General features: G+C 41.9%; 1 protein-coding gene across 2 annotated transcripts in view; it reads right to left on the bottom strand.

The window, feature by feature from the left end:
- Srcap (Snf2 related CREBBP activator protein) overlaps positions 1-23,119 on the bottom strand; it is a 56,509-nt gene that overhangs the window by 14,458 nt on the left and 18,932 nt on the right. For both annotated transcript variants that reach the window (XM_031388397.1, XM_031388398.1), the window contains exons 17-30: positions 20,714-20,850; positions 20,436-20,622; positions 16,852-17,021; positions 16,238-16,503; positions 15,767-16,054; positions 15,041-15,205; positions 14,490-14,672; positions 14,004-14,270; positions 12,222-13,684; positions 4,160-4,425; positions 3,830-4,032; positions 949-1,118; positions 597-793; positions 388-502 (exon numbers count right to left, since the gene is read on the bottom strand). In XM_031388397.1, coding sequence (XP_031244257.1) covers positions 388-502; positions 597-793; positions 949-1,118; positions 3,830-4,032; positions 4,160-4,425; positions 12,222-13,684; positions 14,004-14,270; positions 14,490-14,672; positions 15,041-15,205; positions 15,767-16,054; positions 16,238-16,503; positions 16,852-17,021; positions 20,436-20,622; positions 20,714-20,850 — 4,077 coding nt within the window. The remainder of the gene's footprint in view (positions 1-387; positions 503-596; positions 794-948; positions 1,119-3,829; positions 4,033-4,159; positions 4,426-12,221; positions 13,685-14,003; positions 14,271-14,489; positions 14,673-15,040; positions 15,206-15,766; positions 16,055-16,237; positions 16,504-16,851; positions 17,022-20,435; positions 20,623-20,713; positions 20,851-23,119) is intronic.

The raw sequence follows: 23,119 nt of genomic DNA, 5'->3' as shown, positions 1-23,119 counted from the left end.
AGACAGCGTTTCTGTGTAGCCCTGGCTGTCCTGGAACTCACTCTGTAGACCAGGCTGGTCTCTAACTCAGAACACCTGCCTCTGCCTCCCAAGTGTTGGGATTTAAGGCGTGCACCACCGCCCAACGAGGAAACTCTTTTAAGAACAAAAGTTTTCTTCTGCTGGGCGGTGGTGGCGCACAACTTTAGTCCCAGCGCTTGGGAGCCAGAGGCAGGTGGATTTCTGAGTTTGAGGCCAGCCTGGTCTACAGAGTGAGTTCCAGGACAGCCAGGGCTAAACAGAGAAACCCTGTCTTGAAAAACAAAAACAAAAACAAAACCCCAAACCAAACCAAACCAAAAAAAACAAAGTTCTCTTCTGTTTAGATAGAAGGATTTTATTTGGTACCTGTTTAAAATAGGCTGTAGTGAAGTTGCCTCCTTCAATGGCCATATCTCCCAACATTCTCTTCTGATTTGCCTTTTTTAGAATGTTCTCCTCTACAGTCCGTTCACTGATAAGCCTAGGAAATGAGAAGTGAAGTGTAAAACCTACAAATACATCAAGCATGCCCTACACATAAAGAGGAAGGGAGGTGAGGAAACATTAGGAAATACCTATAGATGTGGACATCTCGAGTTTGACCAATTCGGTGACACCGATCCTGGGCCTGAGCATCCATGGTGGGATTCCAGTCGCTGTCATAAAAAACAACAGTGTCTGCTCCTGTCAGGTTCACACCCACACCCCCACTTCGAGTTGAAAGGATGAAGCAGAATATGCGTTTGTCTGCATTGAACCGTTCCATCAAGGCCTAGAAGGAAAGGGAGAAAAGATGGTATTTGGAGATTTATTCCCAAAACAAATCAAAGACTTTTTAATTTTTAAGGTCCCTTCTCTAAGCTGAAAGTATAAGAAAAAGAAACAGGCTGAGGTGAGTGTCTAGAGGGCTAAAGATGCCCAAGTTACCTGTCTCTGCTCAACTCTAGTAGACCCATCTAGACGCAAATATAGGTGGCCATGGTAGGTGAGAAATTGCTCTAATACATCCAGCATCCGGGTCATCTGGGTGAAAATGAGCACCCGGTGGCCTTCTGCCTTGAGCTGCCGTAACAGCACCGCCAATGTCTGCAACTTTCCTGGAAAAAAAAAAAAACATGAAGGAGTAAGAGAAGTTAACTACATGATGGTATAGAGAGAGTATACTAGAGAACTCCAAATCAACTAGTCCAATGAATAAAAACAGTTTAACACTCTACTTTTTTTTTTTTTGGTTTTTCAGGACAGGGTTTCTCTGTGTAGCCCTGGCTGTCCTGGAACTCATTCTGTAGACCAGGATGGCCTTGAACTCAGAAATTTGCCTGCCTCTGCCTCCCAAGTGCTGGGACTAAAGGCATGCGCCACCACTGCCCAACAACTCTCTACTTTTTACACTTAAAGGTTCTTCATTATAGTATGTTCCTATCTGGGACTTAATTCCTCTTTAACTAGGGCTGAAGCCACATAGCAACACATCATCAGGGGATAGAGTAGAAGTGTGTGTTCTCAGTGTTTATAAGCAAGAAGTCTCAAAATACTAACCAGTCATGCCAGCTGAAATGAGAATAGATTCACATTAGAATTATCAACAAATCTATAGTCAAGGTTTACAGAAAGGAACTTAAGGTCAGATTACAATCATAGGAAAAGACAGGCTAGGATGGTAAGAGGTTATCTAGTTATCTTAGAACAAACAGAAATGACACTGGGACTCAAGAAACAAGTGCTCTTACATAGGAGCCAGGTAGGTTCCCAGTACCCACATGGTAAATCACAATCATCTGTAATTCTAGTTCCAGGGAATCTGGTGCCGTCTTTTGACCCTCTTGGACAGCAGATATCTACATAGCACACATATATACATACAGGCAAAATGCTTATATAAAATACATATGTGTTTAAAACAGAAATAACATGTATATTATTTCCAGTAAGTCAGCTAGCAAGACCAGTGAGTAAAGGTACTTGCTGTCAAGTCTGACAACTTCAGTTAGTTCTAGAACTCACATGGATCCAACACACATAAATTGTCTTGGACATTATACTATGTAGGCATCTACAGAAAACAGAGTAATAAAAACATCTGGTAGTGTTAGAGTCCTAGGATAACCTCAGTTCAAACTTGAGGTACTTTATTTTTAGCTCCAAATTTCCGTGTGCGTGTGCATGTGTGCGTGCATGTGTGTGATGAGGGGTGTGCTTGGGATTGAATTTGGAGCTTTGTGCACACTAAGAAAGCACTCACCACTGAGAGCTAAACCTTCAGCCCAGTTTCAAAAGACCTATAATTAACCTATTACGGTTTCAGATGTTATTTAAAATGGGGTTGGGGTAAGGGAAGGCTACCAAGATCGCTCAAAAATTAAAAAACTTGCTATGCCAGTTTTGCTTGAGTCTCAACCCTAGCATCCTAAAGGTTGAGGTGAAGACAGGAAGACAAAGGTAGGGGGTGGGGAGCTGAGGGTTGGCCATTCTAGCTTCAGGTTTATTAAGAGACCCCATATCAAAAATAAAGATGGAGAGTGAGAGTGAAATGAGGTACGTGTGCTATGTACATACATATCATGAAGTTGTCTGTATAAGAACATGAAATGGCCAAAGAACAAATTTAATCAATTATAGAAAAAAAGATGGGAGATCGCCGGGCGGTGGTGGCACACACCTTTAGTCCCAGCACTTGGGAGGCAGAGGCAGGCAGATTTTTCTGCGTTCGAGGCCAGCCTGGTCTACAGAGTGAGTTCCAGGACAGCCAGGGCTACACAGAGAAACCCTGTCTTGAAAAACCAAAAAAAAAGAGAGAGAGAGAGACGAGAGAGTAATAGAGAAAAGTAACTGACCTCTGCTCTCTAAACTCATACATAGGCAAGTACACTTGCATATTCATGTATGAACAGACACATTATATGCCCAAGCCTGGTCTACAGAGTGAGTTCCAGACAGCCAGGGATATACAGAGAAACCCTGTCTTGAAAAAACAAAAAAGTTACCCTCCTGCACAACTTTGCTTCTCAAATGCTGGGATTATGAACCTGTATTACCATCCCAGGTCTGTTCCCCGCTCCCCACCCACCCAAAAAAAGGAATGTACTTTTTAAAAGAATTTTCTCTCATATATTACATCCCAACTACTGAATAAAAATTCAGTGGAGGCAGAGGCAGACAGATTTCTGAGTTCAAGGCCAGCCTGGTCTACACAGTGAGTTCTAGGACAACCAGAGCTATAAAGAGAAACCCTGTTTCAAAAAAGCAAAAACAATAAAAATTATATAATGATAATGATAATAAGAAGATTTTGAACTTGCAGCAATCCTCCTGCCTCTTTGCCCTGAGTATTAGGTTTACAGATGTGTACCTCAGACACAGTTGCTTTTTCCTGTAACTTTTGGGTTTTTAAAGATGTTTCTCTATGCAGTGCTGGCTGTCCTAGAACCTTTATAAACCAGCATGACCTTGAACTCAGAGATCTGCCTTCCTCTGCTGAAATTAAAGGTGTGCTTTCATATTCTATGCTATGTTGCCCCACTTATTATCCCACATGATAAGCAAAATCACAGATGTTCATGACAACCACTGGATAAATAAATCAATTGATATACATCAATTCCACAAAAGCTCCCAAAATGTTTCCTCTAAGCATCGTTTCTTTGCTGTAATAGTCTTGACACAAAGACTCGAGAATAATTTGGTGTGGAGGAGTTCAAAGTCATCGTCAGTTCCAGCAGCAAGTCAGAGGATGTCTTGTAATACATAAGACTTTGTCTCAAACAAAATAAAACAAATACTGAGGGTCTTAAAATGGACAAGAACTCACCACAATCATATTGGATGAGTCTCAAGTCAGGGAACTGAGTACGCATATTACATACAATACGGTGCAAAGGACGGGCTCGGGGCCAGAGCTCACAGGCCAATTGCTCCTGGAAGGCTGCCTGATGAGGGGCTAGCCAAGGAGGTGGGTGGCAGGCATGCAGGGAAGGGGGAGGCGCCTCCACAGGAGGCATGACAAAGATGAACCTGTAAAAGGAAGAAAGTAAACACGGTAAAAGATATGACCCTGAAATACCATAGAAACTAGCACCTTCATTAGCTCTAAGAACTAAGCCCCAAGACCCACTCCCCATCAGCACTTAGCCCTGCCAACCTCTCAATGATTTCTGACAGCTGGTCTAGTCGCTGCTGGGGAAACAGTACAGCCCGATGGGCAGCCTCAGTGTAAGTCCAAAAGATGGGGTGGCTGGGGCCAGGAGAACGAGGGCCAATGGGGCTGGCAACAGGTTGGGGTAAGGTACAGAAATCCAGGACTTCAGTCCCATACACGGGTGCCAGAGCCCCATGAGCCTCACTAAGTTGAAAAATCCTTTCAAGGCGCTCAGATCGCTGCTGCTTCCGCTTTTCTTCCAGAGAGTCCTAAAGAAGAAAAAAAGAAATTAGTGTACTCAAGAGTTTACAACAAAACTTTATAAAAATCTAGGTTCTTCCACATGGAATAATTAGAGCTAAGACAGATACCTGTGCTTTATCATTTTCAAAAATGTCAACGAAAACTGTTTTCACAGTGCTAAACAACATCCTCTACAAGAGAGAACCAATCTTCCCCTGTATGCTTATTAAAGCAGAATGCAAAACATTCAAAATAAAACCTACATATCCAATAACTGTGGCATTTTCTTATGTAACACTCAACCTCAGGGCATCTAACTTATACTTTTTTGAAGTCGCTCCATAGAATGTGAATGTGAACTTTCATGCACATGCACAGATATAAGTAATTAAAACAAAACAAAAACAGCAGACACTGAGCTAGGTGTGCTGGTACATGCCTTTAATCCAATATTTGGGAGGGGATGCAGGTAGATTTCTATGAGTTCCAAGACAACCAGGGCTACATAGTGAGAGACCCTGTCTCAAAAAAGGAAAAAAATATATACATAAAAATCAGGGAGTACAGGTTTATAAAACAAAACAAAAAACAAAAACAAAAACAAAAAAAAGGGAAAAATAAGGAAAAAGAAAGGGAAGAATGGAAAGGAGTGAAATAAGGAGGGCCCCCTTTTTTATTACTGTTTTGAAACAGGGTTTCTCTCTTGGAACTTGCTAGCTGCCAGTGGTGGAATTAAAGGTGTGAGCCATTACTGCCTGGCTAAGGAGGGGCCTTCTAAACAGAAAGTAAAATCTTTCTGTAAAATGGCAGAGAAAGCTCAGAGTGGGAAAAGCAGAGAAATTTTAATACACTGTGGTTATGTAGGGTATTACTTTTTAACTATCATGACTTCATATATATATTTCTGTATTTTGGTTTCAATCATTTTTTTATACTTTCTATGAGTATGTCAATTTTTAATTTTTCTTACATAATGTAACCGTAATAGTTCATTTTCAAGTTCTGTCACTGTGAAAGAAATAAAAGTTCATAATGTAAGGTTAGAAACTACACAGAAGACATTAATAGTAAATCGTGGCTAGACAAATATATTTCCAAAGTGGTCAATGAGAATTAGTAAAGTCGCCAGGCAGTGGTGGTGCACTCCTTTAATCCCAGCACTTGGGAGACAGAGGCAGGCGAATTTCTGAGTTTGAGGCCAGCCTGGTCTACAGAGTGAGTTCCAGGACAGGCAAGGTGACACAGAGAAACCCTGTCTCGGAAAGAAACCTAAAAAAAAAAAAAAAAAAAAAAAAAAAGAACTAACATTTCAGGGCTGGGAAGATGGCTCAGTGGTTAAGAGCACTGGCTGCTCTTCCAGAGGTCCTGAGTTTAATTCCCAGCAACCACATGGTGTTTTATAACCATCTGCAATGGGGTCTAATGCCCTTTTCTAGTGTGTCTGAAGAGAGCAATGGTGATACATAAAATAATTTTAAAAAGCTTTAAAAAACAAAACAGAACAAAACAAAACTAACATTCCAACGAGAAGTGTATGAAATACCAAATTCAACCCCGAAACTGAATATAAATATTATAGAATATTTATAAAAATACTAGCTATCCATGTAAACTTGTATTTAAATTTAGACAGCTCCCAATTAGACATATTTATCCAACTACTCATATACTCTCTGACAACACACACACACAATGTAGACCAGCACTGTTTTTTGTTTTGCTTTGCTTTTTAGAATAATTTATCAGTGAATTCTTTTATGAAACCCAGTAGAACTGAAGAGACACTCTTCAAAGATTGGCAGATAATTCAAATGAATTCTACAATCTTTATAGTGGCCAGACATGGTAGACTTACATGGAGTCAGACATCTCTACATTGTTCTGATAATTTTTTTCTTCTAAATAGATACAGGCATCTATTTCAAATGTAACATATAATGTCGTCTAGTGATAACATGTGAAGTTACTGAAGTCAGAGATTTTCATGTGGTTCACTGCTGAAGTATTTATGCTATTTTTCAAGTTATGAATTAATGGCATATCAATGAATTTTTTTTTCTTTGACAGGAATATTTTTTGTAGTCCTAGCTGTCTTAGAACTCACAGAAATAAGCTTGCCTCTGCTTCCCAAGAACTTTGATTAAAGGGGTGCACCACTAAATCTGGTTCTAAATGTTTCTTTGTGTGTATTCTGGACAATTTACTCTAAAAGTTGTAAAAGTAACAAGTGCTAGAAGATGTAAGATAGGGCTGGTGAGATGGCTCAGCGGGTAAGAGCACTGACTGCTCTTCTGAAGGTCCTGAGTTCGGATCCCAGCAACCACATGGTGGCTCACAACCATCCGTAATGAGATCGGATGCCCTCTTCTGGTGTGTCTGAAGACAGCTACAGTGTATTATGCCCGAGCTAGTGGGACCGGAGCGAGCGGGCTGGAGCAAGGAGAGGTCCTGAGTTCAATTCCCAGCAGCTACATGATGGCTCACAGCCATCTGTACAGCTACAGTGTACTCATATAAATAAAATAAATCTTTAAAAAAAAAAAAAGATGATGTAAGATAAATACCCTCATTCCCTGTTGGTAGGTGGTAGTATCCTGATACAAAGATATGTGCACAACCATATTCTCTGCTGCTCTACTCCCAAGCTAAGAAATTCCATTAGTCTAAATTCCCATCAGTCTGTGAATGGATGCCAAAAATGTGCTATAGGGATAAAAAGCTCAGAAGACAAAAGTCCTTACCATACAAATCTTGACAACCTAAATTTGACCCCCAGAACCAACATTAGGGGAAAAAAAATTGCACCCCCCGACTATAAAATCCTGTGTGGTGATGTACATCTGATACTTCCTATAGGAACCATATATAATTTAGAAATTTAGTGGCCAAGGATGTAGCTCAGCGATAGAATGGTTGCTAGTATGCACAATGCCTTGGGCTGAATCACTGACACAAAAACCAAAACCAAACAAAAAGTTTTTATGTGGTATAAAATACACATTGGGTTTTATTCAGGTAAAAAGAATAAATCAAATTGTAAAATTTTCAGGAAAGATATATGTAACTAGAAATAGTGAAGTAACTCAGTCTTAGAAAAATGTTATATGTAAACTATTATATGTGGATTCTAATTTTGATTTCTTAGATTTGAGTTCTTGGCTGTATAGGCCAAGAAGGAATAGAATACATATGACGTGAGAGCAGCAGTTCTCAATGGGGTCGAATAGCCCTTCATAGGGGCCACATATCAGATATACTCAATATCAGATATTTATATTACAGTTTGTAGCACTAGCAACATTACAGTTATTAAGTAACAACACGAATATTTTTATGGTTGGGAGACACCATAACACGAGGAACTATATTAAAGGGTTGAAGCATTAGGAAGTTTGAGATCCACTGCTCTAGAGGGAGAGACTATCAGGAATGGAAAGGAATGTGGGTGGGGAATGGGGCAAAGCAGAAAAGAAGGGAAAGATTAACCAAAACTAAGGATAAAAGTGCCATAAGGAAAATTATAAGCTAATTTAAAAATATACAGGGTGAAGATTCCAGGTTAGCTTGGTCTACATAGGGAGTTCCATAACAGTCAGTGCTACATAGACCCTGTTTGAAAGTAAACAAACAATTTGTGTATATGTATAATTAAGGGGGTTAGAGATAGGACCTAGTATTTTAAGGGTGCTTGCTGAACAATTACGAGGGCCTGAGTATGGATCCCAGTATTCAATTAACACCCTAGGCATCCTCAGAAATCCTGTGGTCATAGCACTGAAGAAGACAGACTGGATAATTGTGAGGATGTTCAGCTCTGGCCTAGCCAATAAAATGTGAATCCCAGATTTAGAGAGAGAATCAGGTCTCAAATCAGTAGATAGTGATAGAGGACCACTGATATCCTTTCCTAGCCCCTGTGTGCATCTGTACTTGTACACATGTACACTCATATGAACATGAGCAGGAACACATGCATGTAGACACACATTGGCCTAAAGACCAGAAGAGGGTGTTGTATCTTGTGGAATTTGAGTTATGGATGGTTGTAAACCACTATGTAGGTGCTGGGATTTGAACTCCAGTTGTCTGTTAGAAACAAGTTCTCTTAACCACTAAGCCGTAAGAGTATTTAAAAAAAAAAAGTGAGTGGGTAACCTGCACTGGTGGAGGTTATAACTATAGCTTTTATTCCTAAAAGCTATAGGTTGGAGCTGGAGAGATGGCTCAGAGGTTAAGAGCACCAACTGCTCTTCTAGAGGTCCTAAGTTCAAATCCTAGCAACCACATGGTGGCTCAAAACCATCTGTAATGGGATCTGATGCCCTCTTCTGGTATGTACTCACACACATAAAAATAAATAAAATCTTTTTTTAAATAAAGCTATAGGTTGTTAAACAAAAGCCAGTTGCCAGGTATTAGATCTCACCATATGAATTGTTGGTCAGGGAGGCCCCAGAAGGCTCCCAAACAACATAGGCTACTCCCACTGCTCTTGGTTTCCCATCAGATTAGATGGTAAAACCCTACTGCAGAAGATTCCACACACTAGGACAGAGAAATTAGACTGCAAATTAAGTTGTAAACGTGTTCCTTGCTAGCTGTCTTAGTACCACAAAATGTTCAGTAAGCAGCTGGAAAAAAGTCAGCAATGGTGTTTTCTGGCTGTGGACACTACAGGTTATAAAACCAACATGCCAGGCAAGATGTGCCCATTAATTCAATAGTGGCATGTAAATGGAGGTATCCAATTGCTTTTCTATGCGTTTGAGGTATCCTCCACAAGAAGGAATCTATGCTTGGTACTTTAAGCATAGGTTGGTAAAAATGGTGCACCAGGAGGGTAAAACTATCTGCCACGAAAACCCGAATACTTGAGTTTAACTCCTGGAACCCAGAGGAGAAAATCAGCTCCTCCACACCTTGTGGGGGACAGACTTGAGACATGATGACATCTGCTGTTTTACTAAGTGGGCACAGACGACTCTGTTTGCAGAGGGTGGTAACTGGTCACAGTGCTGAGATGAGGTGACTGTTACTGGCTCACTCTAAATAAGACACCTGTATCACCTCTTCCAGAGCTCAGAAAACATAAAGCAAGATGGAGAAAAAAGACCGTAAGGGCTGGATAATGAGGCAGAGTGCTGTGAAATGATGTCTCTGGACATGAAATAGCTGTTGCACTCATGGAACTCATAGCAGCTGTGTAGTTGGTTACCTTTATAAGATGGAACTAATCACATTTCATTAGTGGCAGTTATGAGGAAAGAGTAATTTTCTTTAGTGGTAAAGTCACTGGTCAATAATCACCCCACTAATACTCATGTAAGTAAGTCTAATTAAACTCAATGGGTCACCAAAACTAAAACCAAAACAAAAGACATTGAGTAGGAGGGGTCTTAAGAACAAAGGGTTCAACACGAGTGGGAAGGAAAGAAAGGAAGCTAGGAAAGGTGAAATCAACCAACACAAGTAAGTACACACATTTGTTAGTTTTAAAAAGTTTAAGAACAGATACAGGAGGGCTAATGTCAAAATTTTTGCCAAGAGCCAGAAAATAAAATATGATGGGTGGGAAATTAGTCACCTAGGTATCCTAGAATTTTAGAAGGGCAACATGTCAGTCTGGAAAATGGAAAAGCCTTGACTGATTTCATTCCCTTATCTGTCTTTCTACCTGTCTGTAAAACCAACGAACTGTTGTCAGCCATGGTGGGGCACACCTTTAACCCCAGCACTTGGGAGGCAAAGATAGAGAGGATCTCTATGAACTTGAGGCCAGCCTCGTCTACACAGGGATTCAAGGCCAGTCAAGACTATATAATAAGACTACTTTAAAATCAAAACCAAAAATTCCTTTTTGTCAAAGCATTCACAATGCTTATAGTTTTATGTAATTTTTTTCTAATCATTGAACTGCAAATGTCATATAACATGACTAATAGGTGACTTTGATCACTCTAATTGTCTGTTTGACATAAAAGTACATTCTCAATAAATTTATGTTAGTGTTCCAAATACCTCAATGGTAGAGCTCTTATTTACCATGCTGAAAGCCCTGTATTTGATCCCTGGCATAGAGAAGAACAAACAAACAAACAAAAGTAAAGCTGGACCTCTTTAAAGCATTCTGGGGGAGGAGGGGAAGCCCACCCTAGTCAAGAAGCTAGTCTTAACATGTGTTTGGTGGTTCATACCTTTAATTTCATCACTCGGAGGCAGAGGAAAGCCAGCGAGACCCCATTTCAAAAACCAAAAACCAAACCAAACAACAGAAAAAGAAGCTATTCACAACTGACAGCTACTGTGAGGGTGATTGTCAGTTCTTGTAAACAGAGTGACATTGAGTATTTATCAACCACACTCTAGGGTAGGCCCTAAGCTCAGGAGTAGTTGGCCAACAGAAATCAGACTCCATGTTTTTCTTTTCTTTTCTTTCTTTTGTTTTTGTTGTTGCTTCTTCTAGGAAGAACAATGAAGCTGGGGTGGGTATGAAGGAGGATCTGGGAGGAGTTGGGGGAAGGCAAAGAATATGATCAAAATATATTACAGAAAATTCCAAAATATTGAATAACAATATTAGAAGAAAAAAACTTCTTAAAACTCAGTATTTGGCAAACACAGGGTCTGGTTTTGACCCCTAGCACCCAGAGAAAGTGGTGGGCCTCAATAGTAATTTAAAATGGTAAATAATCTCAATAGATATTTCTTCAAATATCTATTTCTATCTAACATGCAAATGACCAAATTAACATGTAAGATACAAAGATAGGCATGCTAGCAGAGGTCATAAACCATAGAAGGCAAACTGAGGTAGAAGGATCATAAATTTACAGCCAATCTAGGTTATTAAGTAAGTTCCAGGCTCGCCTAAGATACATAGTAAGACCCTTGGCAGAGAGAGAGAGGGAGGGTGGGGGAGGGAAAAGAAGAGGGAAGGATGGATAGACAGAGGGAGCAAGGGAGGAAGAAAGAAAGAAAATGAGGAGCAATGACTTAAAGATCAGAGATTAAGAATTCCAGTATTGGTTTGGATATTGTAGCATACATTCCAGGACAGTCAGAGCTATATAGTAAGACGGTCTCATAAAAAAATGTATGCCAGCAATTACACCAAGCAGCTCATAATAGGTGATGCCCTCTTCTGGCCTTAAAGGACACCTGCACACACATGTGCAGATACACGAAGATGCAAACAATAAAATTTTTTAAAAATCTTTTTTAAAAAAGAGAGGGCAAGCCCAGGTGATATAGCTCAGTAGTGAAACTTTTGCTTAATAAAGAGGAGAGGTTTAACAAACAATAATGAACATCTCTAATAGGGAGAAAAAGAATCTAAAATTGGGCTGGAGAGATGGCTCAGTGGTTAAGAGCACTGACTGCTCTTTCAAAGGTTCTGAGTTCAAATCCCAGCAACCACATGGTGGCTCACAACCATCCGTAATGAGATCTGACTCACTCTTCTGGCGTGTCGGAAGACAGCTACAGTGTACTCACATACAATAAATAAATAAATCTTTAAAAAAAAAAAAAGAATCTAAAATTGCTGGACATTTCTGTTTCTAGGTTAACTTGTACTGTGAGTTTAACTCTTTTCTTTGGTGCTGGTTACAATCCCTAGCACCAAAACCTGAACCAAACATCCTATGAGAAAATAAGACATTAACATTTCTATTTGAACAGATTGGAATACACAACCATGAGGGAGGAGTCTACACAAATGTGACCTGGCCAACAGTACACTAAGCTTTGAAATTGTTCCAGCTACTCTATCAAAACTACAAGAAAACTCAACTGTCAATTCCTTTGTGGAATTAAAACTTACCAGATAGAAAGGGGAACGAGGTGGTGGTGGGGGCTGGCGTCGAGGCCGGGGCCCACTGAACGAGGTAGCAGTGGGAAGAGGGCTGGGAGGACCAGAGCGCAGAGTCAGTGTCTCAGGCTCATCCTTGGGAACAGGTAATCGGTTTACCATGGTGACAGGCAAGGAAGCGGCACCAGATGGAGAAACAAGGGAAGACGCCTGGGAAGCTGGAGCCTGTGTTAAGGCTGGGGCCAGTGCTAAAGTCTGGGTGGCAGATAAATCCAGTGTGGGCACAGGAACTGGAGCAGGGCTCAAGGTCAGTGTTTGCACCGAAGTTGGGACCAGGATTGAAGCAGATGATGCTGGAGCCAAAGTCAGTGTGTGAGCTGGAGCTGGGCCCACTGGAGAACTTGGAGCCAGAGGGGGTACTGGAGCCAGAGACAATGTTTGAGTTGGACCTACTGGTCCTCCTGGTGCTAAAGATAGTGTCTGGGCTGGTGTTGGTACCAGGGATGATGCTGGAGTCAATGACAATGTCTGAATTGGAAAGGGCCCTTGAGGGCTCCCTGTTCCCAAAGAATGTGTCTGAGACGGAGACAATCCACCAAGAGTGGGTGCTAAAGTTGGCGCTAGGGTCAGTGTCTGAGTAGAAGCCAGGCTTGAGAGAGGTGATGAAACTGGGGTTGATACCAGAGTTTGAGTTGATGAGGGAGCCAACACAGAAGTTGGAGCTGATACCAATGATGATGAGGGTAAAGGGGTTCCTGACATTGATGGTGGAGTCATAGCTGGCAGCGGAGTCTGTGATGCAGCCAGGACAGGAAGCGGAGCCAGAGGAGGAGTTGGAGAAGGGCCCAGGATTGTTGTCTGTGAAGCCGCCATAGGAGCCAGAGAGGTGGCTAAAGCCTGAGATGTAGAAGGTGCTGCAGCCAGAAGGGAAGCCTGAGCTGGAGCTGAACTTGGTGATACTGGAAAAGGACTGGTCAAAGCTGAAGCTGGCACCAGGACAGGTGAGCATGCTGGAGCCACAGCTGAGTTCAATCCTGGAACATGTGAAGAGGTGGTAGCCAACAACAGAGAGTGACCAGATGTCTGAGGTGGGGACAGGGCTGGAGTAGGAGTCAAACCTAGAGCCAAGGCTGACATCGATGGAGAAACCCCAGCTGATGCCAAAGGTGGTCCAGAAGCTGCTGAGACAACAGCTAGTGCTGGGGCCACACTGGTCAACAGGGCTGGACCTAAGTCTGAAACAGGCAAGGGGGTGGTGATGGGAATGGCTAGTGGGGCAGAGGTTGGGACAGGAAGTGTAGTAGGAACAGAGATGGGTAGTGAAGATGACACAGGGACTGAGACTGTAGAGGACACAGGACTAGAAAGGGGAGAAGAATTGTGAATTGTCATCGGAGAAGAGGCTGGCCCAGGGAGTGAGGATGGCATGTGCAGAGAGGAAGAGATGGTCACGGGAGCAGCTCCGGGTGCTGAAGCTGTGGAGACACAGAGGACAAGTTAGCTTGATGAAGAATTGTTTTTCAGTCCCATCCTTTCCATTAATCCTTAAGCTTTACTAATTTTCCAGAAAGTCTTCAGTCCCACAACATGAGGTCAAACAAAGTTTAAGAAATGGGGTCACTTAGCCTTTCTAGGATTCTGAGAAATGTTCTTGGATTAGGTCAAGTTTGAGTATCATAGCAAATTAAGACAATATGCTAACAAAGGAATCCACTGTGACTAAGAAAACTTAAGGAAATAAATGACTCATTCATGTCTGATAAAAATTTCTATCCTCAGCCATTATGAACTCACCACTGACTTCAGGCGAAGGACTGTGGACCAGCTTGAGGAGGGGCCTCACCAGAGTAGGTGTGGGTATGGGGGTACGAGTAGTACCCAGAGTAGGTGAGGATAGACGGCTAGGGGTTAACGTAGGGCGTGATGTCAACACAGCTGGAAGCCCAGAACTTGAAGGCCGGGGTGCTGGTGCCAGTGGTGGAACAGGAGTCAATCCATCCCGAGGGGCCTGTCTCACCACAATCTTCACCACGCCTGTATTGTTCACCATGGATGGTGGCACTGCAAGAGGAAGCTACATTGAGAGGAAGGTAGAAAAGAAACAAGAGACCCAAAGGATGGAAGAAGTCCAGGGGAAAGGAAAAGAGGCAGACAGATACTAGAGATACTGGCAAGAGAAACAACACTGAGGGAAGGCTAGACACATAGTGGGCCCAGGGCATGCCTGAAAGGACCAAGGCCAAGTAAGGGCTGAGTAAATACAAAGGCCAAGAGCCTCACCCTGGTTAGCAGCAAGCGGAAGGCTGAGGCCAGTGGGGGCAGGGGTGGTGCTGGGGGTCGAAGGCAGCACAGAGACAGGGGTGGGGCCAGGGGTCGGGGCCACGGCCTGGATGAGGGCCACATGGGCAGGCTGGCTGATGAGGTGGTGCTGCCCCCCTGCTGACACCAGGTGCACCACATTCCCTGGGTTAAGGGAAAACAGAGAGAGAGAGAGAGAGAGAGAGAGAGAGAAAGAGAGCAAAAGAAAGAAAAAGAGAGAGAGAGAGAGAGAGCAAAAGAAAGAAAGAGAGAGAGAGAAAGAGAGAAAGGGGGAGAGAGAAACAAGTACCTATCAGCCTGAGGGCAGAGGCAAGAGCAAGAGAGAAAATAGGCAGGAAGTAACAGCTCTAGAAACATCTTTCCCCATTTTTAGCAAAGACCCCTTCCAACCACACCCCTCTGGCCCTACCCACCAAAGCTAAGAAACATTAAGGCTGACAGCTAAAAAGAGTCACATAAACAAAGACAGAGTAAGGAGGAAAAAGGCAGGACAGGGGGTGGGTTTTACCTACTTTGCAGCGGGCGGGGCTGCCCCACAGCAAGCTGGCGCACCTGGGCACCAGTCAAAGTCAGTTTGTTGCCCTGGATTTGGAAGGTGAGAGGTTTGCTTCCCCCAGCACTAGTCACTGGACGTTGTGCCAAGGAAGCCAACTGTCCAATGCTGACCACTTCTCCAGCTACAAACAGAGAAAGCCTTATATACACAGGGCTCATTTCCAAAACCACATCTCAGACCCCCACAAAGTACTTTTGAATCTAAATCTTCCCATAATTTGACAGGTTCAACAAAGTAAACCTCCACTGAGAGCTTTGTGGCCAATACCACTTGATCTTTTTTACATTCACTAATGGCTACCAAACAGATAATCACTACTTCTTGCTCTGTACCACCTCTTTACTCATTCTCTTTCCCGCTCACTCTCTCTCTCTTCTTCCATCCAGAAGACTGAACTCTGGCCTTACACATACTGGGTAAGTAATTTACCACTGAGCCAGCATCACCCTCAAGTATTTATCTTGCTGAACTTACCACTATTTACTCATCTATGGGTCATCTCCCCCACAGAAAAAACTGTGAATTTCTTGATGTCTCAATTATGATTTACAATTATTGAGCAAAATACCTAATGTGAATTAGCTGTCTAAATCTTTATGTTCTCCTGTTCTTCTTTTCCTATAGTTCTCTAGCATGAAGACCCTCATCTGAAGACTCTCGTCACATAGCCCTGATAACTTACAAGGCAGACGAGCCTGCATTTCAGGAGATAAGATGAGGCGTTGTGGTGTAGAATTTGGAGCTGGCACTGCTGTAGTGGTAACAGTTGCTATGGTGGAGGAGGTGGTGGTAGCAGCAACAGGAGATAAAGTGTAGCCTGGTGGCACTGTGAGGGGCTTCAAGAGGCTGGAGGAACCTGGAGGTGGAGCTGGGCTCAGGCGAACTGGGGCAGGTGGGGCTGGCTTCAGTGACAGGGTTGGTGTGGGAGGCCGTGAGGTCCCACTCATGACTCCCATGGGGGATGGCAACACTGCAGATACAAACATCTGTCAGATACATCTTGACAAACACCTTAGCTGGGCTGAAAAGCCTCCATATTACCATTCCTTCTAGCCTACTGAACACTATATGCTCCCTAATCCTTGAACTATTTAATGTCACTACTGCATACCCAGAAGTAATCCCCTTACACTTGGGTTTCCTTTTAACTCACCCTGGGGAAGAGGACCAGTATTTGGCTGCAAGGGAGACAAGAGAACAGGTCCAGGTGGCCGGGATGCAGGAACAACTGGGGTTCCAGCAGGCGAAGCCGACACCATGAGTGGTGCTGACAACACTGGAGGAACTGGACCAAGAGTGGGCTGGGCTGAGACCTCAGGGCCTGGAGGGGGGCGGACTGGGACAGGGCCAAGGGGAGCCCGTGGGCTGTTCACCACCACCACTGTACGGCCTTCTTGCTTGGGCACTGGCTGCAGCATCCTATGAAGAAAAACCAAAGGCTTAAATAGGCACCGAAGGAAAATAAGTAACAAAAGAAATTAAGACAAGACAGAAAAACAATACATGCAAAAAGAAAGAAAAGCGATCACCTAAGGATAAAGTGGGGCAGGGAATCAGAGATAACCAGAAAGCACCAAGAAGAGAAAACAAAACACCAGCAACACAGGAGTACCTCCCTGAGTTCTCCAGTCATTTTGATTCCTCAATCCTTGTACTGTAGCAAACTCTAATAAAAGCTGCATAAACTGACCTAACTTTCAAGTCTCTCTATTCTAATTGCTCTATTTATTTTAAGAAACCCATCTCCTTATTCCTTTAAGCATGTACCTGTTGACCTTCATCTTGACTGGCTTGGGACGAGGTGGGGGATCAGGAGCAGTTGCTATCTCTAACAGTATACGGCGGGAAAGACGGTGGCGGGGCAGAAATGTGTCAGCCTCATATCGAGAGACTCGACCCTCCAGGCCAATAAGATCAAACCGACCCATGTCAATTCGCTGCCACAAGAAGAAACACAAAGCACGGTATCAATGAAACCATTTTGGAAAATGACACTTCAAGTAAAAGTAACAAAAGAGACCGACAAGGTGGGCATTAAACAATTTAAATGATGTGCATAGAAGAACAGAGTAAAAAGGCAACGCATAGAAAAGATAAAGTATTTATACATTACATATTTAACAAGAGGTTAACTTTCAAAGTATATAAAAAAATTCCAGCTTTAATGACAAAACAACTGGTTTTAAAAAACCAATTGGCAATGTCTTGGATACACACATTTCCAATGACATATAAATGATCAATAAGCACATGAAGAAATGCTGAAGATAATTATTAGAGAAATACAAATCAAAACTACAATAAAATAACACTTCACACATTAACATGGTACTATTTTTAAAAAAATTCCTTTGGAAAGGATGTGACAGGACCCCGTAACATTGCTGATAAAAATGTAAAATAAATGTGAAATATACAGCAGCAGCTAGGGATAAATAAGGCAGCTCCTCAAAACATTAGAAATAGAATTACCACATGATCTAGCAACTTCATTTCTGGGCACAGACTCAAAATAGAAAACAGGGACTCAAACAGATTATCTGTACATTTATGGCAGCATTATTCATAAAAGCTGAAAGGTGGGCTGGGTATGGCAATGAAGGCCTGTAGCCCCAGCATTCAGGAGGCTGAAAGATCCTGGGTTCAAGGATGAACTGTACACAGCCACACCCTGTCTTAACAAATTAAAAAAAAAATTTAATTCATTTAAAAGTTAGAAACAAGTCAGATGTCCATTAAAATATAAATAAGATGTGGTATTATCCACACAATGAAATTCTATTTAGTCTTAAGAAATCTGTCTGAGAAGAGCATTTGAAGCCCTGTTTGGCATTGGCTTCTCCAACAAAAACTCTCACCTGGAATTCCTTGATTTCCACCCTGCTGGCCAGCCCTACAAAAACTCCCAGGCTGCTAGCCCCCACAGTGAGCCAAATCTTCAAAGTCAAAGTAAGGCTAGCATATATTCTGGAAGAGAAGTGAGCAAGTGAAGTGGACAAAATTGTGGGCCTAGATGAGTCCTAGTTTCAGTTGCCCTCCCCTAAACAGGACAACTGATTAGTGTAGAAAGGAATCCTAAATACCTAATAGCCATGTAGTGAGAGGGACTTAATTCTACTGCAATGGACATTAATGGCCCATCTTGAGATAGTGCCAATCCTAGCTTCTAAGCTATGAAGGGAAACCCAGGTTTTGTTTTGCAATTTTCCAATGGATAAAAGAGAGAATATGGGAGAGGGCCAGTAAGAGTTTCAGATTTCTTAACTAGTCAGTCTCAAGGACACTACTTAAATGTATGATGGGAACAAAAGGGTCAGCCATTGTCAAGGTTGACATTGAAAAATGGCTCCATGATTCTGATAGAAGTCCTGAAAGTAAGTCTGCTATTTTCCCTCACTGGCTGACTCTGAACTAGAGATTGATGGGTGATTGATTGATAGCCTGCCACATTTCTTAGTCCATTTGTGAATGTGAAAATAAGATTACAGGCCTGTTCTGTACTTCAAGAATAAAGGAGTTATATCCCTAGCTAGCTCTATCTAGTTTACATAGAATCTGAATACATATTAATATAAGTGTTTTGTTTTGTGGTGACCCTTTCACTATACACTTTTTCTTTTTTATCTTTCTTTCTTTCTTTCATTTTTTTTTTTTTTTTTTTTTTTTTTTTTTGATTTTTCGAGCCTGGGTTCTCTGTGTAGCCCTGGCTGTCCTGGAACTCACTCTGTAGACCAGGCTGGTCTCAAACTCAGAAATCCACCTGCCTCTGCCTCCCAAGTGCTGGGATTAAAGGCGTGTGCCACCATGCCCAGCTTCTCAACCACAGCATTTCAATGATCAAGATCTTTTATTTGGGGAAATTACTATATATAAAAAGCTTATTATATATAATGCCACTAAATGCTGGGATTACAAACTATGCCACTATGATCTGACTGATAAAAATATCCTCACTTTTTTTGTTGTTTTGTTCTTCAAGACAGGGTTTCTCTGTGTAGTCCTTGATGTCCTGGAACTCACACTGTTGACCAGGCTGGCCTTGAACTCAAGAGATCCACCTGCCTTGGCCTCTGCTGGCATTAAAGGTGTACCTCCACAACAGGCCAGCTAAAAGTACCCTCACTTTTTTCCGAATTAGGAGGTTTATCAAAGTCTCAGATACTGTAGAAGTAGTCTAAAACTATACAATTGAGGATGAGCTTGAATTTTTGATTCTTTTACCTTCATACCTCACAAACATGGACCACTATGTTCAGTTGATATAGTAATGCAGTTTGAACTCACTGCTTTTTGCATGCTAGATAAGAAGTCTAACCAAGCTGTACTGCAGGCCTACCATTCTCTTTAAGAAGTTATATTACCTTAAAAATTGGTTGAGGGAGGATTTTTTCAATGTGCCACTGCATTGATAGACAGGTACTTTATGATTCCCTTTTATCACATACTTAGAATAGTAACAGAGTAGAATGGTAGATGTTGGGATAGGGGAAAACTGAACAGTTTTTCAATATATACAATACCGTGTTTCAGCTTAAGAAAATAAAAGCAGTTCTGAGGATGGATGGTAGAGATGACTACACAACATAAATGTCTTTCAGGTCACTAAAATATAGACTCAAAATTGGTTAAAATAATAATTTTGTTGAATGTATTTCACAATTATAAAATTAGGGAATTCAGGAGTAATGGGACATGCACGTAGAAGATGGAGGCAGGCGGAACAAGAGTTTGAAGCTATCCTGAAACAGGTAAAATACTTTCTTAAAAAGGTGGGAAAGAGCCAGGAGCCGGGCCTGGAGGTGCATGCCTTTGATCTCAGTATTGGAGGGGCAGAGGAAGGGGAATCTCTTTAAGTTTGATGCCAGAGTGGTCTATATAGTGAGTTCCAAACCAGCCAAGGACACACAGTAAGACCCTGTCTCCAAAAAAAAAAAAAAAGGTATGGGAAAGGAATAAGAAAAAGTAGTATTTGCCAAAAATTATAGATATGCCAGACTTTTGTTTTCAAAAGTATTAACTTCAATTTCAAGCACACTGTAAACTAGGCCTTATAATCCCTGATATGATGGACAAAGAAGCTTAGGCCAATAATTAGGCCAAGGGTCACATGACTAAAGAACAATAAAGCTATGAAAATAGTACTGAGTTGATAAAATAGGAAAATAGTAAATGTACAAAGAAGCTTAAGTCAATAATTAGGCCAAGGGTTACATGACTAAAGAACAATAAAGCTATGAAAATAGTATTGAGTTTGTAAAATAGGGAAATAGTAAATGTGCAAGAGGTCAGGCCTTAAAGTGGAGACAGAAAGTTTGTATAATAAAGCACTAACCTTAGGGGTAACAACATACCTGGAGTGGATGAACTTCAGTGGCTCTTAGTACCAGAGAGGCGGTGCTAAAGCAGATGCCTGGGGTGATGAATGGGGAGGTAACAGGTCGAGGGTCAAATAGATTGGGATGATTGCAGACTTTCCGCAACTGCATCAAAATGTTGATGACACTCATAAAATGGCCTGTAGCTAGTGTCTCCTTAGTTCTGAAGACAGAGGAAAAATTAGTAAGGGACATTTGGCAGCTACCTGGATGCTAACCCAGAGTACCAGGATCTACCCCCAGTCCTCTCTTACGTAGTCTGTGCCATGAAGTCATCATAGAGACAGCGTTGCCGCTTGGAAAGTCGGCACCGGATAACATGTTCATACTTTTTAGGCATCTGCTTCTCAACATCCACCTTAACTCGGCGCAGCAAAAAAGGTCTCAGAACCTAAAGGCAAATGAACAGAGTGCTAACAAAGAGTGGGTACTATGCTCCCCAGAGTCCTCCTGCATGGGACTTGTCTCCAAGATAGGCAAAGTACTAGCTTAATTCACCAGAAAATAGTCATCAGGCATGCCAGATATTAATTACACACAGACACAAACTCTCCTATCATGTAACTTACTGTTTACAGAGAAGGCAAACACAAAGATAACTATAAACAGTATACAAAGATGAATCTAGAGCAAACTTTGAAAGAGTGATGATTCAAATTACATTTGGAGGAATAACTATTTGTTATGTTACATGCTGCAAAAATAAGCCAGGCAGGGACTGCTGGGAATACAGGTGTGTACTGCTGCCATCACCACCTACTGTGCAGCGGGAGACAGAATTCTTTTTTTGAAAATGTATTTATTTTTATGTATATGAGTACACTGTAGCTGTCTTCAGACACACCAGAAGAGGGCATCAGACCCCCATTACCCCATTACAAATGGCTGTGAACCACTATGTAGTTGTTGGGAATTGAACTCAGGACCTCTGGAAAAGAAGTCAGTGCTGTTAACCACTGAGCCATTTCTCCAGCCTGTGAGACAGTATTTTATTTTATTTTTTTCCCGAGACAGGGTTTCTCTGTGTAGCCCTGGCTGTCCTGGAGCTCACTCTGTAGACCAGGCTAGCCTCAAACTCAAAAATCCGCCTGCCTCTGCCACCCAAGTGCTGGGTTAAAGGCGTGCGACCAATACTGCCCAGTGAAGACAAAACAGGCCTAAAAGCCCTGGATTCAATTACCAATACTTAAAAAATAATAATAATAAAAGGGCTGGAAAAAAGTATTAATTGGACTGAAGGGGGTAGGGGAAGAGTGTTGCTGATAGCCCTAGGGCTGCCTTTATTTTGATGCTAATTCTGCTCTTCTGGGAGGTGCTGAGAACAAGGAAAGGTGACTTCCTATGGACCTTCTTGTTTAAAAAAAAAAAAAAGGCTAGAGCATGTGATTGGGCAAGAGAAGGGAAGGTGGAGTAGAAAGTTTGGGAGGGAAGGAGGAGGGGAAAGAAGAGGAGATGGAAGGAAAGTGGAGCAACCACAAGTTATAAGGGTCTCATAGATGGGGAAGAGGGTAGTGTAGTGATAGATCTGCCCAATCTAGGCTTGTAGTGGGCTTATTTGGTTTGGAGATTTGCCACAACAAAGAAATCTCCTAAGAGCAAAGGCAGGTTTGTTTAAGACCAGCCTGACAGATAACTCTCAATTCCAGGACAATCAGACTTATATAGAGAAATTCTGCTCAAAATCAAATCTCATAGGACATAATCTTCAGTATCAACTAAGATAAGAAAATTTAAAAAAAAAAAAAAAAGGAAATCATTAATACTTGCTTGTTTCATAGGGCATTATGGTGTAAGCCTTTAATCTTGTGAGGCAGAGGCAGGTAGATCTCTGAGAGTTCAAGGCCAAACTGGTATAGAAAATGAATTCCAGTAGCCAGGGCTACACAAAGAAACCCTGTCTCTAAAAACCAAAAGAAATGAAAGGGAGGGTGTGTGTGTCTCAGAATTTTGAAAGCTAGCTGCTGAAAAACTGGAAGGACCAGAGACAACCACTACACCCCCACAAAATAAAGAGCCAAGAGATACAACTCAATTGTCTAACTGGCATGTGCAATAATGCCCTAGATTTAATTTCCAGTACCACAAAAGGACAGTGGCACTTGTCTTTAACCTCAGCGCTCAAAAGGCAGAGGAAGGGGGATATCAAGGCCAGCCTGCCTGGTCTACAAATGGAGTTCCAAGGCAGCCAGGGGTACATGGGAAGACCTTGCTTCAAAACACTAACCAAATCACTTGGAATAAAAATTAGGGCTAGCGATGGTTCAGTGGTTGAGAACACAGGTTGCTCTTATGGAGAATCTGGGTTTAATTCCTAGCATTACATGGTGGTTCACAACTACCTGCAATTCCATTCCCAAAAGTATTTATACTTTTCTGACCTCCTTGAACACTAGGTATGTTCTGTGATACACATAATATATGTAGAGGAAAATACTATACACATACAAATAAAAACCTAAATAAATTTGTCCATATAAAGTGAAATCATAGCACATTATCAAGTCCCAACAAAAAAAAGGGGAAAGCATCCTGAACTACAGAAAACAAAGAATAACTAAGGCAAAGCTGCTCAGCCTGGCAATGGTTATAGCTTGACAACTTAATTTAGCCTAATACTGACTTCTCCCTCTAAAGCTTTACTAGGCATTGCCCTTAACTTT

Source organism: Mastomys coucha, unplaced genomic scaffold, assembly GCF_008632895.1.
Source record: "Mastomys coucha isolate ucsf_1 unplaced genomic scaffold, UCSF_Mcou_1 pScaffold21, whole genome shotgun sequence".
Taxonomy (NCBI): Eukaryota; Metazoa; Chordata; class Mammalia; order Rodentia; family Muridae; genus Mastomys; species Mastomys coucha.
Note: the sequence above shows the minus strand (reverse complement) of the source record. Positions and strands in the feature narration are given on the sequence as shown.